Raw genomic sequence first — 22,687 nt, forward strand, 5'->3', positions numbered from 1 at the left:
CCCAGAGATGTGCTTTTTACACAATTAAAAATCCACTATAGGAATGGGCCTATGTAGTACTTAGTAGAGCATACTGATAAATAAAAGCCTCTTGTGACAGTCTGTGCCTCTATGGTCAAATTTTACAGCATCTGACAAGGCCAAAGAATGCTTGAGTTTTTCCTTTGGACTGCCGGCCTTCCCAACTTAGGTCCAACAAAAAGGATGCCACCTTGGGTCACCTCAAAGCTCCACTCTGCCTCTGAATAATCCTTGTTGCTTTAATGGAGAAAGCTGTGCCTGCTTCTACTTGAAGTTCTTCAGTTGGTTTGAGGGAGCCATTGTATTTCTTTTTACTTTGGGGGTTGAAGGCATCCCAGGAAAGGCAGCTGATACCTTTTTCTTGAACCCAAGATTTTAGGAGAGAACCTGTCCTCCTCAAAGACTTAATTCCCTCAAGCCAACCAGAGAACTCACTATTATGGTATCGGCCAATGCTATGGATGCCACTGTGGCCTAGCCCACAGGTTCAGACATTTATGAGAAACTGGAGGGCTCAAGCCTTCACGTTCTCAGCTCACCTGTAGGTCAGTTCAAACTCATTCCATCTCAACCCAAAGCTAGAAGTTCTAGGCTGGAGTTGAGTGATCTCCTCTGGCAGCTGGAGATGACAGCACTGGGCTTCTATGGGTCCTGAGGCCTTTAGATGGTGCAGAGCAGGCTGAGGTACCAACACCACGATGCCCAAGGGATCCCAGAAGCCAACCTCACTGCAGGGACAGTGGCCCCTGGCCAGCCTTACCTGCTCTCCCTTTCCGCCGCTGCTCTTCTTCTTGCTCAGTCAGATACTCCCCGGTCTGGTATTTTCGGCTCTTCTGCCGTCTCCGTTTCTTCCTCTTGACCAGGCCCTCCTCCTCATCTTCCTCTTCCTCTTCATTGGTATCCCACATTTGCCGGGCAGCCTCTGTTCTCCAAGGCATCTCTCGGGCTCGCCACAGGTGCCTGCGGCCCTGGCTCAGCAGGGTCTTGTCCTGGGCATGATGGCTGCGATACTGGGTATCCCGCTGGCTCTTCCTCACCTTTCGACGCTTAGCTGGGGCAGGGGTCACCTCCTCTTCTTCTTCTGTGGGAAAGACTTCCTGGCTTCCCATGTCACTGTCTGCCATACCAGCAAAGGAGCTACAGATGCTTCCTGTGGACGGGACGTACATAGGACGGTCAAGCACCTCTTCAAAGGACTAAGTATGGTGTTGACACGAGGGCCCTGGATAAGTTTGAAGGTCTGGGCTCAAGTTCAGGCTCTGCCAGTTATTATCCATAGGCTTTGGGGAAAGTTCCCTCACTTCTGTTTCCTTGTCAATAAAACGGGGATACCATTCTCTCCTTGCTGACCCAATGGGCTGTTCTGGTGATACCTTTCACCCATGTTTTACAGAGTCCAAAGTATCATACAACTATCAAGTATTAAAAACACACACCTTTTCTCACCCACGGGGACATGTCACTTGACTGAATTTCACAAACTTGATTTGTATTTCTAAGGCACCAAGCACTGTGTGAAGGGCAGGAGACAGCCGCCAGTCCCCATTGTTTGGGAAATGAGGGCTGAATAGAAAAGTGAAGGAGCACAGACTGGAATCGCTCCCTAGTCCCTGCTCATTCTGTGGCCCCACCACTGTCACTGATAGAGCTAACGTGGGCAAGCACAATAATCACAAAAGAAGAGTCTCAGAAAAAGCAAAGCAAGGAGTCTTTTTCCTGTGGCAGGGCTGGCTCAGTCACACTTAAATGTGACACGGTGGCCGGGCGTGGTGGCGCACGCTTGTCATCCCAGCATTCAGGAGGCTGAGACCTGAGGATCGCGATTCGCAGACAGCCTCAGCTACCTAGGCCTTCTGCAACTCAGTGAGACCCGGTTTCAAAATAAAGAATAAAAAATAGGGCAGGGGCTGTAGCTCAGAGGTCGAATGCCCCTGGGTTCCACCCCCAGACCCACAAAAAAAAAAAAATGTGACACAGTGGGCCCTCTTCCCTTAAACTGACCCCACCTCCTACTGAGTGGCCAAGAGTTCATGGGTGGAGCTTTTTCCCTGGGCCCTCCCCACCCAGCTGCAGCTGTTTCTCACCACTGGGCCACCAGGGCCCCTCTCTGCTCCCAGCTACCCCAGAACAGATGGCACCTTCCGGGTCCTCCTGGGCTACCTTTCCAAGAGGCCATTTCCTCTCTCTGTTCCTTCCTTCAACCCTGCTAACAACAAAAGTACAACCATAAATTGGCCCGATTTCAAGCTAAAGGAGACTTGACACTTTCCTCAGAAGCAGCTGTGAGACACAACCATCTTTCTCCCAAGCTGGACTCAACAATCCCTGGACACCAGAGAGGTCGACAGAAGAAAGAAATAGTTAGAGGCAAACAGAGCTGCCCCTGACCAGAGATTCAAGTCAGGCCACTTCAAGACAGCAGCTGTCCAGTGAGCTTGCCATTATTTGGACCAGGAAGGAACAAAGTGTTCTGGTTAATCTAATATTCTAGTTAATACAGAATCACCTTCAAGTTCACACAGGAATCTCCAGTTTCTGAAGAATCAAATGCATACAATGTATTTAACACAAAAATGGGACCGGGAATAATATAATCATTCTATGATGATTCAGAGAACACTTCAGGACTTTGTGAGACCTCCAGGCCATCATTATGAACCTCAATTACTACCATGCTCGCCATGGGCTAAGGTGCCACTTAAGAAAATGGCACATCATTGAGTGTGCATTGTGCCCCGCTTCCCTACTCCCTCCAATTTGCAAGGAAGTCTGGGTGAAGCAGGGCAACCATCTCCAGTCCTATGTACCACCATGCAGCCAGCAAAAGAGAGCAGAGGCTAGAAAGAACTGTTTTAGGCCCTGAGAATTGACCAATACCAATCCAGGGAGTTGAAGGGAATTCTGAAGGCCCTGACAACACAATGGCATTTCCAATTTGATAATGCCCATCGCATAGAGCAAGAAGACTGAGGCCCAAACGTTGAATGTCTGTGCCTTAGACAGGCCCTAATCATCACAGGATGCCAAAGTTTAGAGGAGAAACAGCTTTCCTGAGTGGTACAGTCCTTTCCTTATTCTACATTTGGCTCCCAACAAGTGATATCAAATCCTGGCTGTAAAAAGCTAGAGCAATCTCACTTAACATAAATGCTAAGTGAGATTAGTCAGTCACAAAAAGTAAAAAATCGGATGCTCTCCCTAATATGTGGAAGCTAGGAAGAAAAAGGGTCTTCAGAGGAGCTCCAGACCAAATGAAGGAGAAACCAGAGATGAGCAAATTAAGGCGACCTAACCGAGGGGAATGATGGGGGAAGAGGGAAATTCCCTAATGTACATAATGTACATTCACAAATATATCAAAGTCAATCACTAAGCCGAAGATGAGGAGGAAAGGAGGAGGGGATGGAGTGGGAATTAAAAATGGCTAAATAAATAAGTGGTGTGTGCATGTATGCCTCTACCATCTTGTACTCCATTAAGATATATAACTACAATGCATAAAAAAAAGCACTGGACAGGGGGAGTGGTGAGTTGGCCCAGGCCACCCTACCCCCTCATGCCATTTTGGCATGGGGCTGTAACTATTTTCTGTATTTCTATTTTCTGTATTTCTATTTTCTGTATTTCTATCTTTTTAATAAACTTCTTTAAATCTTCAAAAAAAAAAAAAAGCACTGGACAAATAGTCCTAAAACCATGGGCAATCTCCCCACTCACCCGTTGCTCTCACCCAGGGCTCCTCACAGACACGAGACTGTTATCTTGGCCCAGCGAAGCAAATTCCCAACTCTGCACCTGGGCCAGCCCAGACAGCTCATGGTCTTAGTCTTACTCACCAGACTGACTGCGCGTCCGGGTGCTCAGAACCACTGGGATGAAGTCACGGAAACTGCTCTTTGCTTTCTTTTCCAAGGAACCTAGAGTAATGCGTGGTTGGGGGGAAGAAGGCAGAAATATCACAGTCAGAATGTAAAAACTAGAAACCCACCCGAGAGGCTCAGGTGGGAAAATAAAGGATGGTTTTGTTTTGCTTTGTGGTACCAGGGATAGAACTCAGGGGCATTATACCTCCGAGCTATCCCTCAGCCCTATCTAATTTTTAAATTTTGAAACAGAATTTCACCAAGTTGTGGAAGGCCTCACTAAATTGCTGAGGCTGGCTTCGAACTTTTAATCCTCCTGTCTCAACCTTCCAAGTACTAGTATTACAAGCATGTGCTATCATACCCGACCAAAGGTGGTTTTGAATACTGGGAGTTGGGGAGTTGGGTCATTTTTGCTGGTGTCGAAAAAGGCAGTACACAGAATCAATTTAACAGCATGCCAGACACGGCCCAGCTGCCTACGTGGAGGCTGCCATGCATCCACTAAATTCTGAGCTGGAGCATACCCCAGAGAAGGGCAACCTCAATGAATCTTATTTATTTATTTGTTTGTTTATTTATTTATTGCAGGTCTGGGGATGGAACCCAGGGGCATTCAATCTCCAAGCTACACTCCCTGTCCTATTTTTTATTCTTTATTTTAAAACAGGGTCTCACTGACTTGCAGAGGGCCTCACTAAGTAGCTGAGGCTGTCCACAAATTGCGATCCTCCAGTCTCAGCCACACCCGGCTTCAATGAATCTTAAAGGAATAAGTGAGGTAGGAAGATGAGAGCAGGGAATAGTGAACATAAGAAAAATGCTATATAAGAGCAGAAGAGGCAGGTCATGTCAGATAGACAAGACTGTGAACTGAGACTGCTACAGTCAGGAATGCCTGAGATTCTCTTCCTGATGAGGGCGCCCAGGGACCATCCACAGCAGAGCACACAATTCACATACACACACCCCCACCTCAAAATTTCTGCGTGTCCCTAAGTGATAACAGAGATTACATAGATTCCCAAAGTTTACAATACTGCCCTGGAGAGGATGCTGGACTGATCCAGGGGGTGGCAGGAGCTTTGGGTACAAGTGAAGGGTGGGCACATAAAATCAAAATAAAGGAGCAGTAGAAGTACTCAGGAGGATGCTGAGTAACTTTTTTTATTCAAAAAAGGGGCCACTATGCTAAGTATGGTGGTGTACGCCTATAATCTCTCCATGGGAGGCTAGGACAGGAGGATCGCATCTCTGAGGATAGCCTCAGCAATATAACAAGACTCAGAGCAACTTAGTGAGACCCAGTCTCAAAATAAAAAAAATAAAAGATGGGCGGCCAGCCTCAACTACTTAGTGAGATCTTTTGCAACTCAGTGAGACCCTGTTTCAAAATAAAGAATAAAGCCAGGCGTGGTGGCGCACGCTTGTAATCCCCGCGCTTGGGAGGCGGAGACAGGAGGATCGCGCAGGTTTAAAGCCAGCCACACTGGCTTAAGAGACCCTGTTTCCAAATAAAATATAAAAAAATAGGTCTGGGAGTGTAGCCTGGAGGTAGAAGGGCTTCCAGGAACCCCAGTACCACCAATAAATAAATAAAAATAAAAAGAATAAAGAATAAAAAACAGGGCCGGGGGTGTAGCATGGAGGTAGAATGCCCCTGGGTTCCATTCCTAGTACCACACACAAAAAAAATAAATAAATAATAAATAGCCGGTCGTGGTGGCGCACGCTTGTAATCCCTGCGCTTGGGAGGTGGAGATAGGAGGATCACGCAGGTTCAAAGCCAGCCTCACTGGCTTAAGAGACCCTGTTTCTAAATAAAATATATAAAATAGGTCTGGGAGTGTAGCCCGGAGGTAGAAGGGCTTCCAGGAACCCCAGTACCACCAAATAAATAAATAAATAAATAAATAAATAAATAGCGCCAGGCGTGGTGGCGCACGCTTGTAATCCCTGCACTTGGGAGGCGGAGACAGGAGGATCGCGCTGGTTCAGAGCCAGCCACGCTGGCTTAAGAGACCCTGTTTCCAAATAAAAAAGTAAAAAATAGGTCTGGGAGTGTAGCCCGTGGGAGTGTATCCCGGAGGTAGAAGGGCTTCCAGGAACCCCAGTGACAGGTTGGGTCCCATGGGACGGGACCTTAGAAAAGGAGGAGACTCTGCTAGGCGATATCCCGAGACAGGCGATATCGCGAGAGGGGCGATGTTTCCATGTGACATAAACTTTAAAAAGAAGGGCATTTCCCTTCCAGCGTCGGAGGAGCTGGAGGTCTTCAGGAGCGGTCTAGCTCCTATCCCTGGGGAGACCGCATTAAAATTCTTTTTCTTCTTGGCGCACTGGTCTTTCTCGCCTTTTTTATTGCGCCTAAAAACCTAACACCCAGTACCACCAAAAATAAATAAATAAATAAATAAATAAATAAATAAATAAATAAATAAATAAAAGATGGGCATAGTGGTGTATGCCTGTAATCCTAGTACTTGAAGGCTGAGACAGGAGGGTGGTAGGTTCAAGGACATTCTCAGCAAGTAGTGAGACTCTCATCAGAATAGTAAGACCTTGTTTCAAAATAAAAATAAAGTAGGATTGGGGTGTAGCTCAGAGGTAGAATGACCCTGTGTTCAACCCCCATCACAAAAAATAATTTAAAAGGGGCTAGAGGTATAGCTTGAAGGTAGAATGCACCTGAGTTCAATACCCACCACAAAAAATAAAAATAAAAAATAAAATAAGCCAGGTTTGGTAGCAAATACCTATAATCCAAGTACTTGAGAGGCTGATTCAGGAGGATCTCACAGTTTGAGGACAGCCCCAGCAACTTAGTAAGTGAGATTCTCAGCAACCTAGCAAGACCCTGTTTTAAGCAAAGAAAAAAATTGTGGTACTGGGGAGTGAACCCAGGGGCATTCTACCTCCAAGCTATACTCTCAGCTCTATTCTATTATTATTTTGAAACAGGTCACACTAGGTTCATAAAAACCTTGTTCCATCCTCCCAACTACTGGGATTACAAGCATGAGCCACCACACCTATCTTTAAAACAACAACAACAAAAAAATTTTTTTTTGCAGTACTGGGGATAGAACCCAGGGGCATTATACCTTCAAGCTACACCCCCAGCCCTATTTTTTAGTCTTATTTATTTATTTTGTTGTACTGGGGGTGGAACCCAGCGGCTTTTCTACCTCTGGGCTGCACTCCCAGACCTATTTTATACTTTATTCGGAAACAGGGTCTGTCTCAGCCTCCCAAGCACTGGGATTGCAAGTGTGCACCACCACGCCTGGCTATAGTCTTTTTATTTTTTGAAACAGGCTTTCACAGAGTTGCGAAGTAGCTGAGGCCCTTCACAAACCAAAAATTAAACAAAAAATTAAAAGATGAAACAAAATAAAAATTAAGTAAATAAATAAAATAAAATAGAGGGGGCACTAAGCTTATTAGGAAGCTATGCTTTAAGATGTCTCTAAACCCTTCTAACTAGCTAGGCAGTGATTTGTTTCTTTTTCTTTATTTATTTTTGCAGTACTGGGGATGGAACCCAGGGGGATCCTACCTCCAAGCTACATCCCCAGCCCTATTTTTTATTCTTAATTTTTCTGAAACAGGGTCTCACTAAGTTGTTGGGAGCCTCACTAAGTAGCTAAGGCTGTCCTCAAACCATGATCCTCCTGTCTCAGCCTCCCAAATGCTGGGATTACAAGTGTATGGCACCATGCCTGGCTGTTTCTATCTTTTTAGAATGAAAGTTTTTCAATATGCCCAAAGGTAGAAAAAACAGTATCATGAACCCCAAACTTTGTTTTTGCCTAAATCCTCCTATGCCTATTTCTCCTTTAAGCCCAGAACCACTAAAGGTTATAGGACTGCCAGCTGCAAATTACCCCTTCAGCCTGCAGAGTATGCTGTATTCTAGTGTGAGGGGCAGAATCTGTGGCCCTGTTCCCTCTTCTCTCATTTGGTTTTTGTTTGAGCTGGGGATTGAACCCACGGACGGGCCTTAGACCTCCGAGCTACACCCCCAGACCTTTTTATTTTTTATTTGGAAATAGTATCTGTGAGCCTCACTGAGTTGCTGAGACTGGCTTCAAACTTATGACCCTCTTGTCTCATCCTCTCAAGTACTGGGATTATGGATGTGCACCACCACATCCAGCTCCTCATATTTGACTTCAGCAGAGGTATTACTTATATCTCCCTTCCCTAATGAAGAAGGCTCTCTTTTCTAGTCAGTCTTTGATTCCCTCTTTCCCATCAAGTACCACAGGGATCACGCTGCAGCCCAGCCTGGAAGGCGGGCACCTCTGGGGCCTACCTTCCTCCTGGCCATCGGCTCGTTTTCCTGGAGACTGGGACTCCGGCTTTGTTGGTTTCCGGTGCTTGTGCTTTCCCCTGACTCCATTGTGCTCCTTTCCTGAATCTGAAACTCCCCTGGGGCTTTTCTTGGTGGGTTCCTGGGGGTCACTGGGTGGCTTCCAGCACTGTGGAGAAGTAGAGTTAAGTCTGAGGTCAGTTTTGCTTCTTAAGAAAGCCAAGTACCTGTTTCTAGCAAATGAACATGAGCTGCCCAGAAGGAAGCATGAGGAACAGGGCCCCCAGTGGGCTACAAAGGCTTTCCTGGGCTGAATCCAGTACCCTCACAGGGCCCCATAGGCATCCACACCCTATCAATTTAAAGAGGTCTATAGAATCTGCATTGACAAGTCACCGGACACCAAAAGTCTTTTTTTTTTTTTTTTTGGTGGTACTGGGGTTCCTGGAAGCCCTTCTACCTCCGGGCTATACTCCCAGACCTATTTTTACATTTTTATTTGGAAACAGGGTCTCCTAAGCCAGCGTGCGCGGCTGGCTTCAAACCTGCGCGATCCTCCTGTCTCCGCCTCCCAAGCACGGGGATTACAAGCGTGCGCCACCACGCCCGACCCAAAGTCATTTTTAAAGGGTGCAAAGTCAGGTCCCATACTCTCTGTACCCACAGACCGATAGAGAGACAGACACTAACAAAACTACTGCCTTTTCTGAGCAGGGCATGGTGGCACACGCCTTTAATCCCAGCACTTGGGGGGCTGAGATAAGATTGTAGGCGTAAACCAGCCCCTGGAACATCGTGAGTCCCTGAGCAACCTAAAGAGACCCAGTGCCAAAATAAAACATGAGCTGGGTGTGGTGGCGCATCGCCTATAATCCCATACTTGGGAAGCTGAGAAAGGAGATAGGCTTGATGACAGTCTCAACAAGTAGTGAGACTCTCATCAACCTGGTGAGACCCTGTTTCAAAATATTTTTGAATATCATTTGTAGCTGGCTCTTTCAAATATAGATCATTAACTTTTACTTCCTCAGATAGACAAAAACAAGTAAAACAGAACATCTAGAAAATATTTATGTGTATCTTCTGTGAGGTCAGCAGTGAAAGCAAAAATATATTGTGCACTCCCAAATTATGGGAAGAGTTGGGAGGGCAGTGAGGTCATGTAAGATGAATGTCCTGGTTAACAGAGTTTTGAAGTATTTTCCAAAGAACTGTCCAAAGAACGAGAAGATAGTGGAATACACTCAGCAGCAAATGAAGCACAACTCTCTTTACTGGGGATCCAGAAGGGCCCTCAGGATAGCAGGACACAAGCAACAGGAAAACTATTGTGATCCTAGGCCCTGCCCTGCAAGGGGATGTTTGGAATTACTCCCTAATCTTAGTTTGCTTATCAGTGGTTCATTTCTCAGAAAAATGAAACAAAAGTAACAAAAGAAAGATTGAAGTTATTTACTCTCCTGAAAATGGATCTTTGTTGTTTGGGGCTGCTTCCTGGCTGGCCCCCAATCATGTAACTTTATTCTCTGTCCTTCCTATGTGTCAGTGGGCCCAGCGAACTATTTGTTAATTGCATGCAGGATGGAGCAGTGTATGCCTGTCATTCATTGAGTCATGGGCAAGACATAAGCTTCATGAGGGCAGGAACCACATCTATTTTGTTTGTAATACTGAGCACTAACTATGTGCCAGGTGGATTTTTTTTTCAGTAGTATAATTAGAACCTAGAGTCTCATGCATGCTAGGCAGGTGCTCCCTCACTGAGCTATATCCCCAGCCCCTCAGTGTTTTAAGCCTTTGTATATCACCTCATCTAATCTTTTGTGTGTGTGTGTGTGTGGTACTGGGCGTGGAACCCAGGGGCTTTTCTACCTCCAGGGTATACTCCCAGACCTATTTGGAAACAGGGTCTCACTAAGTTGCTGAGAGCCTAAGTAGCTGAGGCTGGCTTCGAACCTGTGCAATCCTCCTGTCTCAGCCTCCCAAGCACTGAGATTACAAGCATGTGCCACCACGCCTGGCCTTCATCTAATCTTTTCTTTTCTTTTCTTTTCTTTTGCAGGTTTGGGGATGGAACCCAGGGGCATTGACCTCTGAGCTAAACCCTCTACCCTATTTTTTATTCTTTATTTTGAAACAGGGTCTCACTAAGTTGCGGAGGGCCTCACTAAGTAGCTCAGGCTAGCCACAAACCGCGATCCTCAGGTCTCAGTCTCCCGAATGCTGGGATTACAAGCGTGCGCCACCACGCCCAGCCATCTAATCTTTTCTTAAAGACCTTTTTATTGAGATATGCCATTCAATTCACATATTTAAGTATACAACTGAATTGTTTTCAGTATAGTCATAAGTTGTACATCTATCACCCCTTGCCTAGTTCTAAAACTTCCTCATCACCCTGAATGGAAACCCTGTACACATTGGTTACTCCCCAAATCCCCATCCTCGCCAGCCATAGACAACTGCAAATCCACTTTGTCATTATGGATTTGCCTATTCTGGACATTTAATCATTACAACAAACCAATAAATATTATTCTTGTCTCACTGCACAGATGAGGAAAACTGAGGGTCAGAGAGAGCATGTAGCTTAATCGATGTCATGTAGCTCAGAAGAGGTAGGGCCAACTTTCAAACCTGAGCTCTGTGCTTCACCGATCAACTATAGCAGCCTCATGAAGATGAATTCCTACTGGCTGAGGGGGACTGGCACGATATCTGTTCAACAAACACTTAAACATTCAGTGAAATGGTTGCAGATAAAGAGAAAGGAAAGACAGCAGGCTAGAACTAAAGAATGTCGACCTCGGAGCCAAAGAGACCAGTACTTGGAAGGATAAGGCAGGAGAATTGCAAGTTTGATGCCAGCCTGGGCAAATGGCATAGAACCTGTCTCAAAAGTAAAAACATAAAAATAAAAAGAACTAGGGGTATAGCTCACTGATAGAATGTCCCTTGATATAATCCCCAGTACCACAAAAAAAGGCCCTTTCTCTCCCCAGGCTGTAAGTTCTCAAGGCCAGTGGTCAGTCATCTTGTTACAGACAAGAGCCTTGTCATCAATGGATTTTCTTTACCAGTAGCTTCTCTTACTGTCCAACGTCATCTGGAACAATGGCTTCCCTAGGCCCTGGGATGGAATCATTTCATACATCCTACCAAATACAAGCTAGCCCCTCCCCAAGCAAAACACTTCTGCAGAGAATGTAACTTAGGAGATGGCAGGTCGTAATTCACAGTATTCCCATCACCACAGTTCACGGGAACACTTCGCCACAAGGCAGGAGTCAAAGGCAATTGAGACAGCAGAGTGCAGCCAACCAGCAGGGCCTCACCTGACTTTGTATGCGGTGTGGTGTGGTATGTGTGTGTAATTGGGGAACCCAGAGGCATTTCACCTGCAAGCTATACCCTCAGCCCTATTTTCTTATTCCTTATTTTGAAACAGGGTCGAAGTAGCTGAGGTTAGCCTCAAATCTGCGACCCTCCTGTCTCAGCCTCCCAAGTACGGGGATTACAAGCGTGTGCCACCACGCCCGGCTTCTTCGTCAGATTCTGACCTCAGCCCAAGAGCTGAAACTCACCTTGGATCCCTGGGAACTCCGGGCAATGGGCTTGGCTTGTGGCTGCTGCTGCTGCTCCTCACCTTCCGTCTCTTTGCCACACTTCATCTTCTTGGGTGGTAGAGATTCCGACATTTCATCTGGCTGCCATTTATTCTTGCAAGTGAAGACCCCAACACTTTCCCATTTCACTCGGGGCTGCCCAGTCTTAGCTCGGGCTTCTGCTTGGCCCCTCTGGGGAGTTGCTGGGAGGCTATCAGCCCGGAAGCAGGTGGCTAAATTAAAGACGACATCACCATCCACCTTCTCCATTTTCACCCGCCCCAGATCCACCTGGCTTCCAAGCTGCGAAAGCTCTGTGCTGGAGCCCCTCTTGCTGCTCGGAACCATGTCCAAGGTGAGTTCCTGGGGGTGGCTGTCATGAGGTAGCAAAGGCAGCTCGGGCATGTTGTGCAGGTTCTGTGGGGTGGCCAGAACCAGCTCGTGAGACATGTACGTAGCCAGCACTTGGTTCTTAGGCTTCGAGTCTCCTGCCAGTTTCAGGCCACAGGCTGCCTGAGGGCCTTCTATCTTAGGAGTGCTATCAGAGCAGAGATGGGTCTCTGATTCCTCGGGCCCCTGATTCACTCTAATGTCCCCGCTACTGGGCTGAACAGACAGTGCCAGGGTCCCTGTCTGAGGGCTGAGAGTCAGGAGGACGGGGCTGACTTGTTCTTCGTAAGGCTTGGCAGCAATCCGGCAAGTTTTGTTCTTTGTGACAGTGTCCTGTTCTGGCGCAAAGGGGCCGCCAGACCGTGGCTGCCCCTCGGGCAGTCCATGCACGGCTTCACTGGAGCTAAGAGCTGGCACACCAGAAAACTCAGAAACAACGCTGGTGGGCCTGATGGGCACCCCCTGACTGGGGGTGAGCTGCCCGGCACTGGAAATGCCAATGGAAAGCAGAGATGCCTGATGGTATGGTGACCAGCCAACAGGCAGGACCTGAGAACTGGCGGGTTTCCCATTGACTGAACACCGTGGATAAATATTTGCTGGCCCTGGAGATTTCCAGAGAGCGAGCTCCTTGGTTTGGCACCCCGGCATCCCTGGGGCAATGCGAGCTGGGGTATAACGTGTTTTGACTGTGCTTGGCTGTCCGTCAGCACCAGACTGGCTGCCTTTCTTGCCACACGTGGCACCAGTGCCCTTAGGCTCTCCCTGATCAATGATAGAGATGGGCTCCTGCTTGGGAAGATGGCGAGGATCGCGATTATGGCCCAGGTTTGTGTCTTTGTTGAGCAGCAAGGACGCAGGCACTGGGTTGGCCACTCCCACATAGGTGCCCGGAATGGTGCTGATCAGTGCGGTGGAGTTTTTCACCCAAGTACTCGGGTCCCCGTTCCTCACAATCTCGGGAAAGATGACAAAAGGTGAGGAAGTGGAGCCCAGGCAGGAAGTAACGTTGCTACCAGCAGCCTGGGTTGTGCGCTGAGACCTAGACAGGACCGTGGAGAGAAGGGCCTTGCTGCTGGTATGCACAGGGGTCAACACGGGCATGGGAGGTGTCTTGCGCTGGTTCGGCAATGGAAGCTTCTGGCGGTTGGACTTAGAGGAGAGATCAAGGGGCATCTCACTACACTCAGATGGAGAGGCCATCTCTCGCTCCAGCTGCGGAGGTGACTTGAGGGGAGAGAAGGTAACAGAAATCCCTTCTGTCTGCTGCTCCGTGCCACCTGGCATCTTGGCAGGGTGCGGTGGGGCTGAGCTCCCGCCGGGGGCTGGCAGCAAAGGCTGTGGAGTTGGAAGCACCTTGGCAGAGACAGTGGTGAGTGAGGTATCTGCCAAAGGCCTGGGGGCCCCATTAGGCGCAGGCTGGATGGTGGTACTACTGGATGGGGAAGTACAGGGTAGCCTGTTCACCTCCAGAGAGACCAGCTTGGAATCTGAAGTCAGAGGCCGAGCCACAGAAAATGCATATGGGTAAGACCGGAGCTCAGGGGAGGCCAGCATGCCTGGAAGACACCTGTCCTGCAGGTAGGATGGCAGAACAGGGAGTGTAAGAGTGGAGGAGACCCCCAGGGTGGTTGGCAGTGTGGCCACACTGAGTGGCTGCCCACAGCTCGGAGGTGGAATATATACCAGCGGCTGGCTCGGGGTTAGAACTGTCCCTGGCTGAAAGGACAGGGGTACTTTTTGCATAGCTGGTGCCTGAGCTGCAGGAAAACACACTCGACTCAGACTGAAGGAGGCTGGGATGGGTGCTGAGGTGGGAATGGCAGTTGGTGTGGCAGCCGGCATGGGCGTGGGGGCTGGAGTAAAGATTGGGGCTGGGGTGGGTGCAGGCACCGGTGTGGGAGCGAAGGCAGGAATAAGGGTGGGGGTAGAAGACGGGCCTGAGGATGGGGTTGGGGTAGGCATGGGCACAGATGGAGGGGCGGGAGCTGCTGGAGGTGTGGATGCTGGCATGGGTGCCAGAACTGGGGTGGGGACAGGAGCGAGGACCAAGGTAGGAGCTGAAGGAGGCACAGGCGCCTGGATCAGAGCCAAGGAAGGTGCGGAAGCTGAGACTGAGAGAGGAGTGGGAGCAGAAGCTGACAAAGGAACCGGACCTGAGGGAGTAGCAGACACTGGCACGGGCACCAAGACTGAGGCTGAGACTGAAACGGGAATGGCATTTGAATCAGAGATGAGAGTGGGCACTGAGGGTGGGGCTGGAGCCAGAGTTGGGACTGGTGCTAGGGGAGGGGAAGGAGCTGGAACCGAAGTGGCAACTTGAACTGGAACTAGCCCAGAATGGGGCACGGGGGCCGGGATAGAGAGGGGAACCTGGAAAGGATCTGGAACAGATGGGGGAACAGAGGCCGAACCAGGAGCAGGAGGACAGATGGGGGCCGGCATCGAACTAAAGTTAGTGGTAACCAGAGGCAGGGTCCCCTCCACCGGGACTCCAGTTCCCAGAGTTGCCAAAATGAAAGTGTTCTTGTCTGTAATTCCGTGCCGAGAGTCCAAAGCCTTTACCCCGGCCGGCGAACAGTCAACCTGTTTGCTCATTTGGGTGCTGAGGGGAGTCCAGGAGCAGTCAGCCCTGCTGTTGCCCACCTCAGTGCTGTCAGGTGTGGGCAGCTTGAGCCCGTCTTCCGGGCTGCTCAGTGGCACCAGAAGGCCCTCAGCCTCTGCTGCATTCCCAGCATAGTCCATTTTTGGCTGAAGCTCATCAGGCTGGTCTTCTGACTTGTGCCCAAGTTTTTCTGTTGCACTGCCATCTGGGTCTGCCCCCCGGGCATTGCCGCCACTTCCAACTGCTGTGAGCTCCACCTGCAAAGACAGAACAACATGTCCCATCTTAAAACAGCATGCTCCCTTGCGGCTGGTGCAAGTGTCCTGAGGCCCCTGAGAGGCAACTGCTGGTCCTCTCTGCAACCTGACCAACAGGGTCTTTGCAGAAGCAAAAGGCAGTGGGTCAATTTCCTCCCCACCCCTAGCAACTCCTGGGAGCGTCTTCTCCCTTCCTGTCTACTTCTTGGGATGGTGGGCTGGACATGTTGCCCAGGCAGCTCAGCTCCGTCCTTTAGCAGGCAGCATATGGCACCACATAGCCCCTTACCTTGGAAAAGCTACTGCTGACACAAAACTCCTGAGATCCAAAGTGCTGGCAGTCACCTGTCGTAGTCTCCTCATCAGAAAGAGGTGCTCTTCTGGCATGGGAGACAAAACCAGAGAAGAAACATGAGGCTCAGTCTTGAAGCCATTACCGCTTTCCCCCAGAAGTCCCATTGCCTGCCTGAGTTCCTGTGAAACGTTCCTATCTGGCTTCCTATAGTGGCTTGGAAAGATCACAAGGTACTAGGGATGAGGGAAATCCAGAATGCAAAGTATAATCTCCAACTCCAACTGCTGTGAGCAGTTGCTTGAGAAGCAGGAGCTTCCCAAATTCCTGCACAGGAGCCTGGTCTAACTAAATCCTTTCGTGTTCTCTAGGATTCTCGCCAATAGTGTGGAGTGTCCCTGGCACGTTCATCTTTTCCCTGGAGTTGACCAGACAAGGTGACCATCCAGGAGCTACAGGGCAGCACCCAAAGGGGAGAGAGATGCATGCCGTGGCAGGCCTCAAAAGGCATGCAAACTGTTTGTCTTTTAAGTGTGATCGTATTTCAGGACTATAAGGGAAGCTTGGTGGAAGGATCCATATGGATAATCCTTTCCCTTTTTTGTGTGTGTGTGGTGCTGGGGATAGAACCCAGGGACATTCTATCTCCGAGCTACACCCCCAGCACTATTTTTTTTGTCTTCTCATTTTTTTGAAACAGGGTCTCACTGAGTTGTGAAGGGCCTCACTAAGTAGCTTGCTAAGTAGCTGAGGCTGTCCACAAACTGTGATCCTCCTGTTTCAGCTTCCCAAGTATCGGGATCACAAGCGTGGCCACCATGCCCAGCTCTGGGTAATCCTCCTTCTAAAACAAATCACCACCCTCATTGTGTTTTCAGGTCTAGTCTGAATCTGAATCATCACCTATTCACCTGATGGGCCTGCCTAGAGCAGAAACATGTTTATCAGCATGTGAAAAGATACTGATTCAAGGCCACCATGTCACTGGGAGCTAAGAGGCACTTTAAACACACTACTTTTTGTTGTTGTTATGGTGCATTGTAGTCATACATCTTAATGGAGTATAAGATGGTACTTCTTTCCCTCCAAGGGACATTTCCTCCTTTTCTAGAGTTCTACCTGGCTCCAGCCAACACCCTCCCTTCTACCCTTGCCTACCCCCCAACCCCTGCCAGCCCTCCACTCTCCCTTCAGCCTCAGCACCACCACCTTCTCTCCCATCCCAAAGGGAGGCCCTAGAGGCCACAGACCCCAAATTCAGGTTGATATACCCCAGAGAGAAGGGCTCAAGGCCAGAGAGCTGGGTCCCAAAGGAGGAAAACTCAACTATACCCCCACCTGCTCAAAAAGTCTTCTCCAAATTTCAGGTAAGAATCTTAGAAAATGGTACATCCTGACGGGGAAAAAAAAAAGGATCAGACCGGGAAGTTGAAGTCAAAGAGAGGACAAACAACCACTCAAAGTTTGGTATTTTAAGAACAGCAAGAACATACTACCCCTACCCTAGGGAGGACACCATGGGGCAGAATCCTTGGTGGGGTTGGCCAAGGAGGAGGTTTGGGTCAAAGAATAAAGCCCAATAGCAATGTGGTGTCAGGTTTCTCGGTATGTAAAGCACAAAACTGCTCTGCACACCCCTGGGGAAATGCCCCGGTTTTCTGGAGATTCATCTGGGTTCCAAAACGGCCCTTAGGGGAGCCATCCCCTGCCTCACCAGCCACCTTAGCCAAAGGGTGGTCTGGGTGTTCTGCCTAAGCCAACCCCAAAGAGAAGTGGGAGTCCCCTGCTACTAAATCCCTTCCACCCACTGCAACAGGGACTCCCAATTGTACCTGGGGCAAGAAAGGCAACAAAGGCAAGGCCTCTCCCCATCTTTTCAGGGCTCCGGAAGGGCCTAATCAAGGGGGAAAGGCTTGTCCCCTTTAAAAGGCAGCTAGGCTGGCAGAAGTGGGAGGGTTCCACTGCTGGAAATGACTGTTGGTGACAAACAGAAATGAATGTAAGTCAAGGGCTTTAGAGGCAGTCAGAGGGGTCTTGAAGAAGGGGAGTCAGGAAGGGCCCCAGGGAAAGGGAAAACATACCTTCACATCAACCCGAGAGACCAGAAAAGCGGGACCCATACCCAGCCTTGGGCCAGGGGGAAGCATTTTCCAACTAGACTCACCAAGGATGATTTGGGGACAGGATGGGGGGGGGGCAGGCAGTCTCCCCTTCACCAACCCCACATGAAGTCACTATTTATATTCCTTCCCCTCCTGACCATACAAAGGGGAGCAAGCTATATGCCCACTCCCCCTTACCCTGCCTAAACTCACAGTGGAAAGCAAAAACCCTGCTCTCTCCAGAAGCCACCAGACAACCAGAGCCATGGCCAAGGAACTAGCATGGCAACAGGAGCAGCAGTCCTGGCTATTACAGCCATGTCCATGCCCGAGTGCCAGCCCCCAAGGCTCTATAGCCAGGGTTTTAATTCTTGGAGGAGGGGGATACAGAGCTGAGCAAACATTTAAATTGCTCCAGTGAAAGAAAAACCCTGGTCAGGAGTGGCTTGCAGGGGACTGGGACCTGGGAAGAGCTAGGTCAACTGAGCCAGTTTATGGGGGGTGAGTAACAAAGCAACCTTCAATCAGGACTGAGAATCAAGCCCGCTATTTCTTCTGACCAGAGGATGCTGGACTGGTACAGTCAGGACTCTGTTGAACTTAAGCCAGAAATGGCCATGAACTCTAAGGGTCACTTTCCTAATTATTAGGGGCTAGCACCCCTATCAGACCGGACCGTTATCCAGACCGGACCTTTATCCAGAAGTTCCTGATGAGCTTGGACTACTCAAAAGAGAAATACACCTCCCAGGAAGCATAAGACTGGTTATCTCCCAGCCCATGCACATTCCCTCCCTCCCTCCCTCCCTCCCTCTTCATTCCAATCAGAGCCTTCCCCAAACACTTTTTTTTTTTGGTACTGGAGATGGAACCCAGGGGCTTTCTACCTCCGGGTTACACTCCTAGACCTATTTTATATTTTTATTTGGAAACACGGTCTCGCTAAGTTGCTGAGAGCCTCACTAAGTAAGTAGCTGAGGTTGGCTTTGAACCTGCACGATCCTCCTGTCTCAGCCTCCCGAATGCTGGGATTACAAGCGTGCGCCACCACGCCCGGCACATCATCTTCTCTTACTGGCCCAGGGAAGCACCAACCCTCACCTCCAACTCCCACTCATCCCTCCAGCTGGGGCTCAGATGGCACTGCCTTCCCTTATTCCCAGGGAAGTTTGCCATTCCTGCATCTGAACCTGTCCATGCTAATATACAGCATTCACCATCAATGTACCATGGCTACCGGTTTGCTCTAATTGTATATAATAAATGTTTGTTGGATAAAGAAATAAGTTAATGGTAGAAAGTAAGCAAGCAAGCCAGGCATGGTGGTGCATGCTTGTAATCCCAGCATTTGGAAGGCTGAGACAGGAGGATCGTGGTTTGTGGACAGCCTCAACTACTACTGTAGTGAGGCCCTTTACAACTCAGTGAGACCCTGTTTCAAAATAAAGAACAAAAAATAGGACTGGGGGTGTAGCTTGGGAGTAGAATGGCCCTGGGTTCTATCCCCAGTAATACACACCAAAAAAAAGGAAAATAAGCAAGCAATCATGCAGAGTTAACAGATCTGACTACAGCTGACCACTCAAGGCCAGCAGAAAGCCCATGCCCCCTGTTCTGCAGCCTCCAACCAGAGCTGGTGATACCAGGCTACAGTATAACTTGAGGAGTTAACCCCCAAGTTCAGCTATATACCCCAAATTTCTAAGTTCTACAAGTTAAAAAGGGCGGAAGAAGATGGTTTTTAAATAAGGTGAGATCACATTTTAGAAATCAGCTGTAACACAGCCTAGAATGTGGCAAGAAGGTGACAATAAAGGGTAGATGAGATCAGAAGTGACAATGCTTAAAAGGCCATCTTAACCACAAGGCATATTTGGTAATTTAGTATCCCAAAAAAGGTCTGCAAAGAGAGAAAATCAAATTTTGAGCATACTTCCTTTTCCTTTCTTGGCAGGAATGTAGAGTACCAAGTGAACCAAGGTAACTTATCTACTGGGTTTTTGTTATTGTTGTTGTTTTTTGTTTGTTTGTTTGTTTTTTGGTGGTACTGGGGATGGAACCCTTCTACCTCCGGGTTACACTCCCAGACCTATTTTATATTTTATTTAGGAATGGGGTCTCTTCGAGGCTGGCTTCCAACCTGTGCGATCCTCCTGTCTCCACCTCCCAAGCGCGGGGATTACAAGCGTGCGCCACCACGCCTGGCATCTACTGGTTTTTTTTGAAGGCTCTGGTCTACATCTCTGCCTCAAAGTCTCAACTACTTAGAACTAGATCAACTAACATAACCAGTCAATGAATAATCACACAGATTAACACCACCACCCTTCCTTGCTATATAGATCATCTCTTACAGATTAAGAATGTGCCACATATGCAAATGGAAATACCTTTCTTCCACTGCCTCCCAGAATTCTGTCTTATTTTCCTTGATCTTGACTTTGGGGTTCTAAATTAAATTTCTTCTAAATCCTCCTCTAACTTGTTCCATAGTACAGAGAACATTAAGCTATAAAGCACTAATGGCTTAAAATAATCTATTCTGCTAATCTTAACATCAGACACATACACAACACTTCTTCAGTTAGGAACAGAAGGAAAAAAGTAAATAAAAACACAGGGCTGAGGGTGTAGCTCAAAGGCAGAACACCTATTTAACATTTGCAAAGCCTAGGTTCAATGCCTAGCACCATACATGCACACAGAAAGTAGATTAAAGACATTCATACCTTTCCCCTTCAAAATTACCAATTTTCCTTCCACTCTGAAACACAGGTACTTCTTAGTTTACCCAAGAAACGCCAAATCTTGAATTCCGGGAAAAGTCCTATCATTCTGTGTCCTACATGAATTATTTGATATATTTTTCTTTTTCTTTGTCTTTTTTTTTTGTATGTGGTACTGGGATTGAACCAGGGGCATACTACCTCTGAACTACACCCCCAGACCTATTTTTTAATCTTTATTTTGAAACAAGGTCTCACTAAATTGCAGAAGGCCTCTGCAATCCTCCTGCCTCAGCCTCCCAAATGCTGGAATTACAAGCATGCGCCACCATGCCTGGCTATTTTTTTTTTTTATCTTGAAACGGGGTCTCACTGACTTGCTGAGGCTTGGCTGGGAACCTGTGACCCTCCTGCCTCAGCCTCCAGAGCACTGGGATTACAAGGGTGTGCCCCCACTTCGGGGCTTATCTGATGTATTCCAATTTCAATAGTCAGTGATTTGAAATTCCAACAAGAATGGGGGATCTGTGCCTTCTTGTAAAATGGGAGAGGCATTGCAGCCATCACACACAGCTCTTTGGCCAAAGGTCAGGAAAGTCAAATGTAAAATCTGAAGGTCAGCTGGGTGTGGTGGCTCAGGTGTTGTAATCCCAGTACTTAGGAGGCTGAAAAAGCACGATAGCAATTCAAGGACAGCCTCAGGTACAACTTGGTGAGACCTTATTTCAAATTAAAGAATAAAAATAGGGATGGGGGTATAGCACGAAGGTAGAATGCCCCTGGGTTATATCTCCAGTATCACACATACACACACACAAAAAAAATCCGAAGGTCATTTTAGGTGCCCTTGGTATGGGATATGATCAGGAAATACCTATCTTGGTCAACCAAATATTCTGATGAATAAAAACTGAAAATACACACACAGATTCAGCAGGCATCGCCAACTCTCAATTTCTTCCTTTGATTCTTCATATCAGTCTCACTGCAAACCGTTGTTAGCCTCGTGAGGCAAGAAAGCAATGGCCACAGGAACACCTGCTACCAGTTCCCACTGTAAAACCACAGGATAAAACCACCTTTCGTCCAGGCCTAGGTCAAGGACTGAAAATATCTTACATATATCCTTGAGCACCGTATTCTGATGCAGAAAATAAAAATTGCAATCACCCAAGCTTCCCCTTACTGCCACAATCTGACAGTTCTTAAAGAGTAGATAAATAGTATCTGGCAAAGGTCATCCGCTGGCCTCCTCACCTTCATCTGAACAGGGACAGCATGGCAGAGCAGGTAACTCCACAGCCCTGGCCCCATCCCATCTCAGGAACATTAGAAACAACCAAGAGCTCCTCCCCAGGCTCTATTACATGTGGCTACTCTACTGTGAGCAGGTACCCCTCACTACAGGCTAGCAGCAGCCACATTCAAAACCTTCTCACCTGTCCTCGTTGATGCCACACATGCGAATCCGGTCAGAACTGGTCCAGTTGTGCACACTGCTGTAGAGTGGTGCTGTAGAGATCATGACAGCCACTCACCACCAGATAGGACCTGCTGTGGCCGCTCCCCCTGGGGAAAAAGAAGCCCAGAAAGTCTAAACTCTCAACAGATACAGCTGCTTTAACAACCTTTCACACAGAAATGTTTAAATGAAGGTAATTGTAGCATCGAAATGTGAAGGCAGTCGGGCCTGGCGTGGTGGTGCACACTTGTAATCCCAGCATTTGGTACAGAGACAGGAGGATTGCATTCAATGCCAGCCTCAGCTACTTAGTGAGGTCCTTTGCTGCAACTCAGTGAGACCCTGTTTCAAAATAAAGAATACAAAAATAGGGCTGGGGGTGTCGCTTGGAGGTTGAATGCCTCTGGGTTCCATCCCCAGTACTGCAAAAATAAATAAATAAATAAATAAATAAACAAACAAATAAATAAATAAACAAAAATGTGAACGCATGCCAGGCATGGTGGCACACGCTTGTAATCCCCACACTTGGGAGGCGGAGACAGAAGGATAGCGCAGGTTCGAAGCCAGCCATGCTGGCTTAAGAGACCCTGTTTCCAAATAAAGTATAAAAAATAGGTCTGGGAGTGTATCCCGGAGGTAGAAAGGTTTCCAGGAACCCCAGTACCACCAAAAAAAAAAAAAAAAATGTGAACGTGGTCTCTCTTGCAAGCCAGCCGACTATGGAAAATGAGGTCCAAATAGGGAAACAAGCGCACCAGCTTTCCAGGAATCTATACATTTCAAGTTGAAGATGAGGACACTGTTAATCACCTAGAGTGATTTTTAAATTATCTTCAAGCCAGGCGTGGTGGCACATGCTTGTAATCCCGTACTTGGGAGGCGGAGAGTGCTTGGGAGGCGGAGACAGAGCCATGCTGGCTTAAAGGACCCTGTTTCCAAATAAAAATATAAAATAGGTCTGGGAGTGTAGCCCGGAGGTAAAAGGGTTTCCAGGAACCCCAGTACCAAAACAAATAAATACATTATCTTCAAAAACATACATGCTT

At 48.1% G+C, this 22,687-nt stretch overlaps 1 protein-coding gene across 2 annotated transcripts in view; it reads right to left on the reverse strand.

Annotated features, from left to right (window-relative positions):
• BCORL1 (BCL6 corepressor like 1) overlaps nucleotides 1–21,701 on the reverse strand; it is a gene marked incomplete at both ends in the record, with an annotated part of 57,262 nt that extends 35,561 nt beyond the window's left edge. For both annotated transcript variants that reach the window (XM_080718543.1, XM_080718542.1), the window contains 6 exons: nucleotides 782–1,171; nucleotides 3,858–3,938; nucleotides 8,203–8,368; nucleotides 11,784–15,056; nucleotides 15,346–15,436; nucleotides 21,616–21,701. In XM_080718543.1, the coding sequence (XP_080574669.1) occupies nucleotides 782–1,171; nucleotides 3,858–3,938; nucleotides 8,203–8,368; nucleotides 11,784–15,056; nucleotides 15,346–15,436; nucleotides 21,616–21,701 (4,087 nt within the window). The remainder of the gene's footprint in view (nucleotides 1–781; nucleotides 1,172–3,857; nucleotides 3,939–8,202; nucleotides 8,369–11,783; nucleotides 15,057–15,345; nucleotides 15,437–21,615) is intronic.
• Nucleotides 21,702–22,687: the final 986 nt, after the last annotated feature.

The sequence above is a fragment of the Muscardinus avellanarius genome (genome assembly GCF_963383645.1).
Source record: "Muscardinus avellanarius genome assembly, chromosome: X".
NCBI lineage: Eukaryota > Metazoa > Chordata > Mammalia > Rodentia > Gliridae > Muscardinus > Muscardinus avellanarius.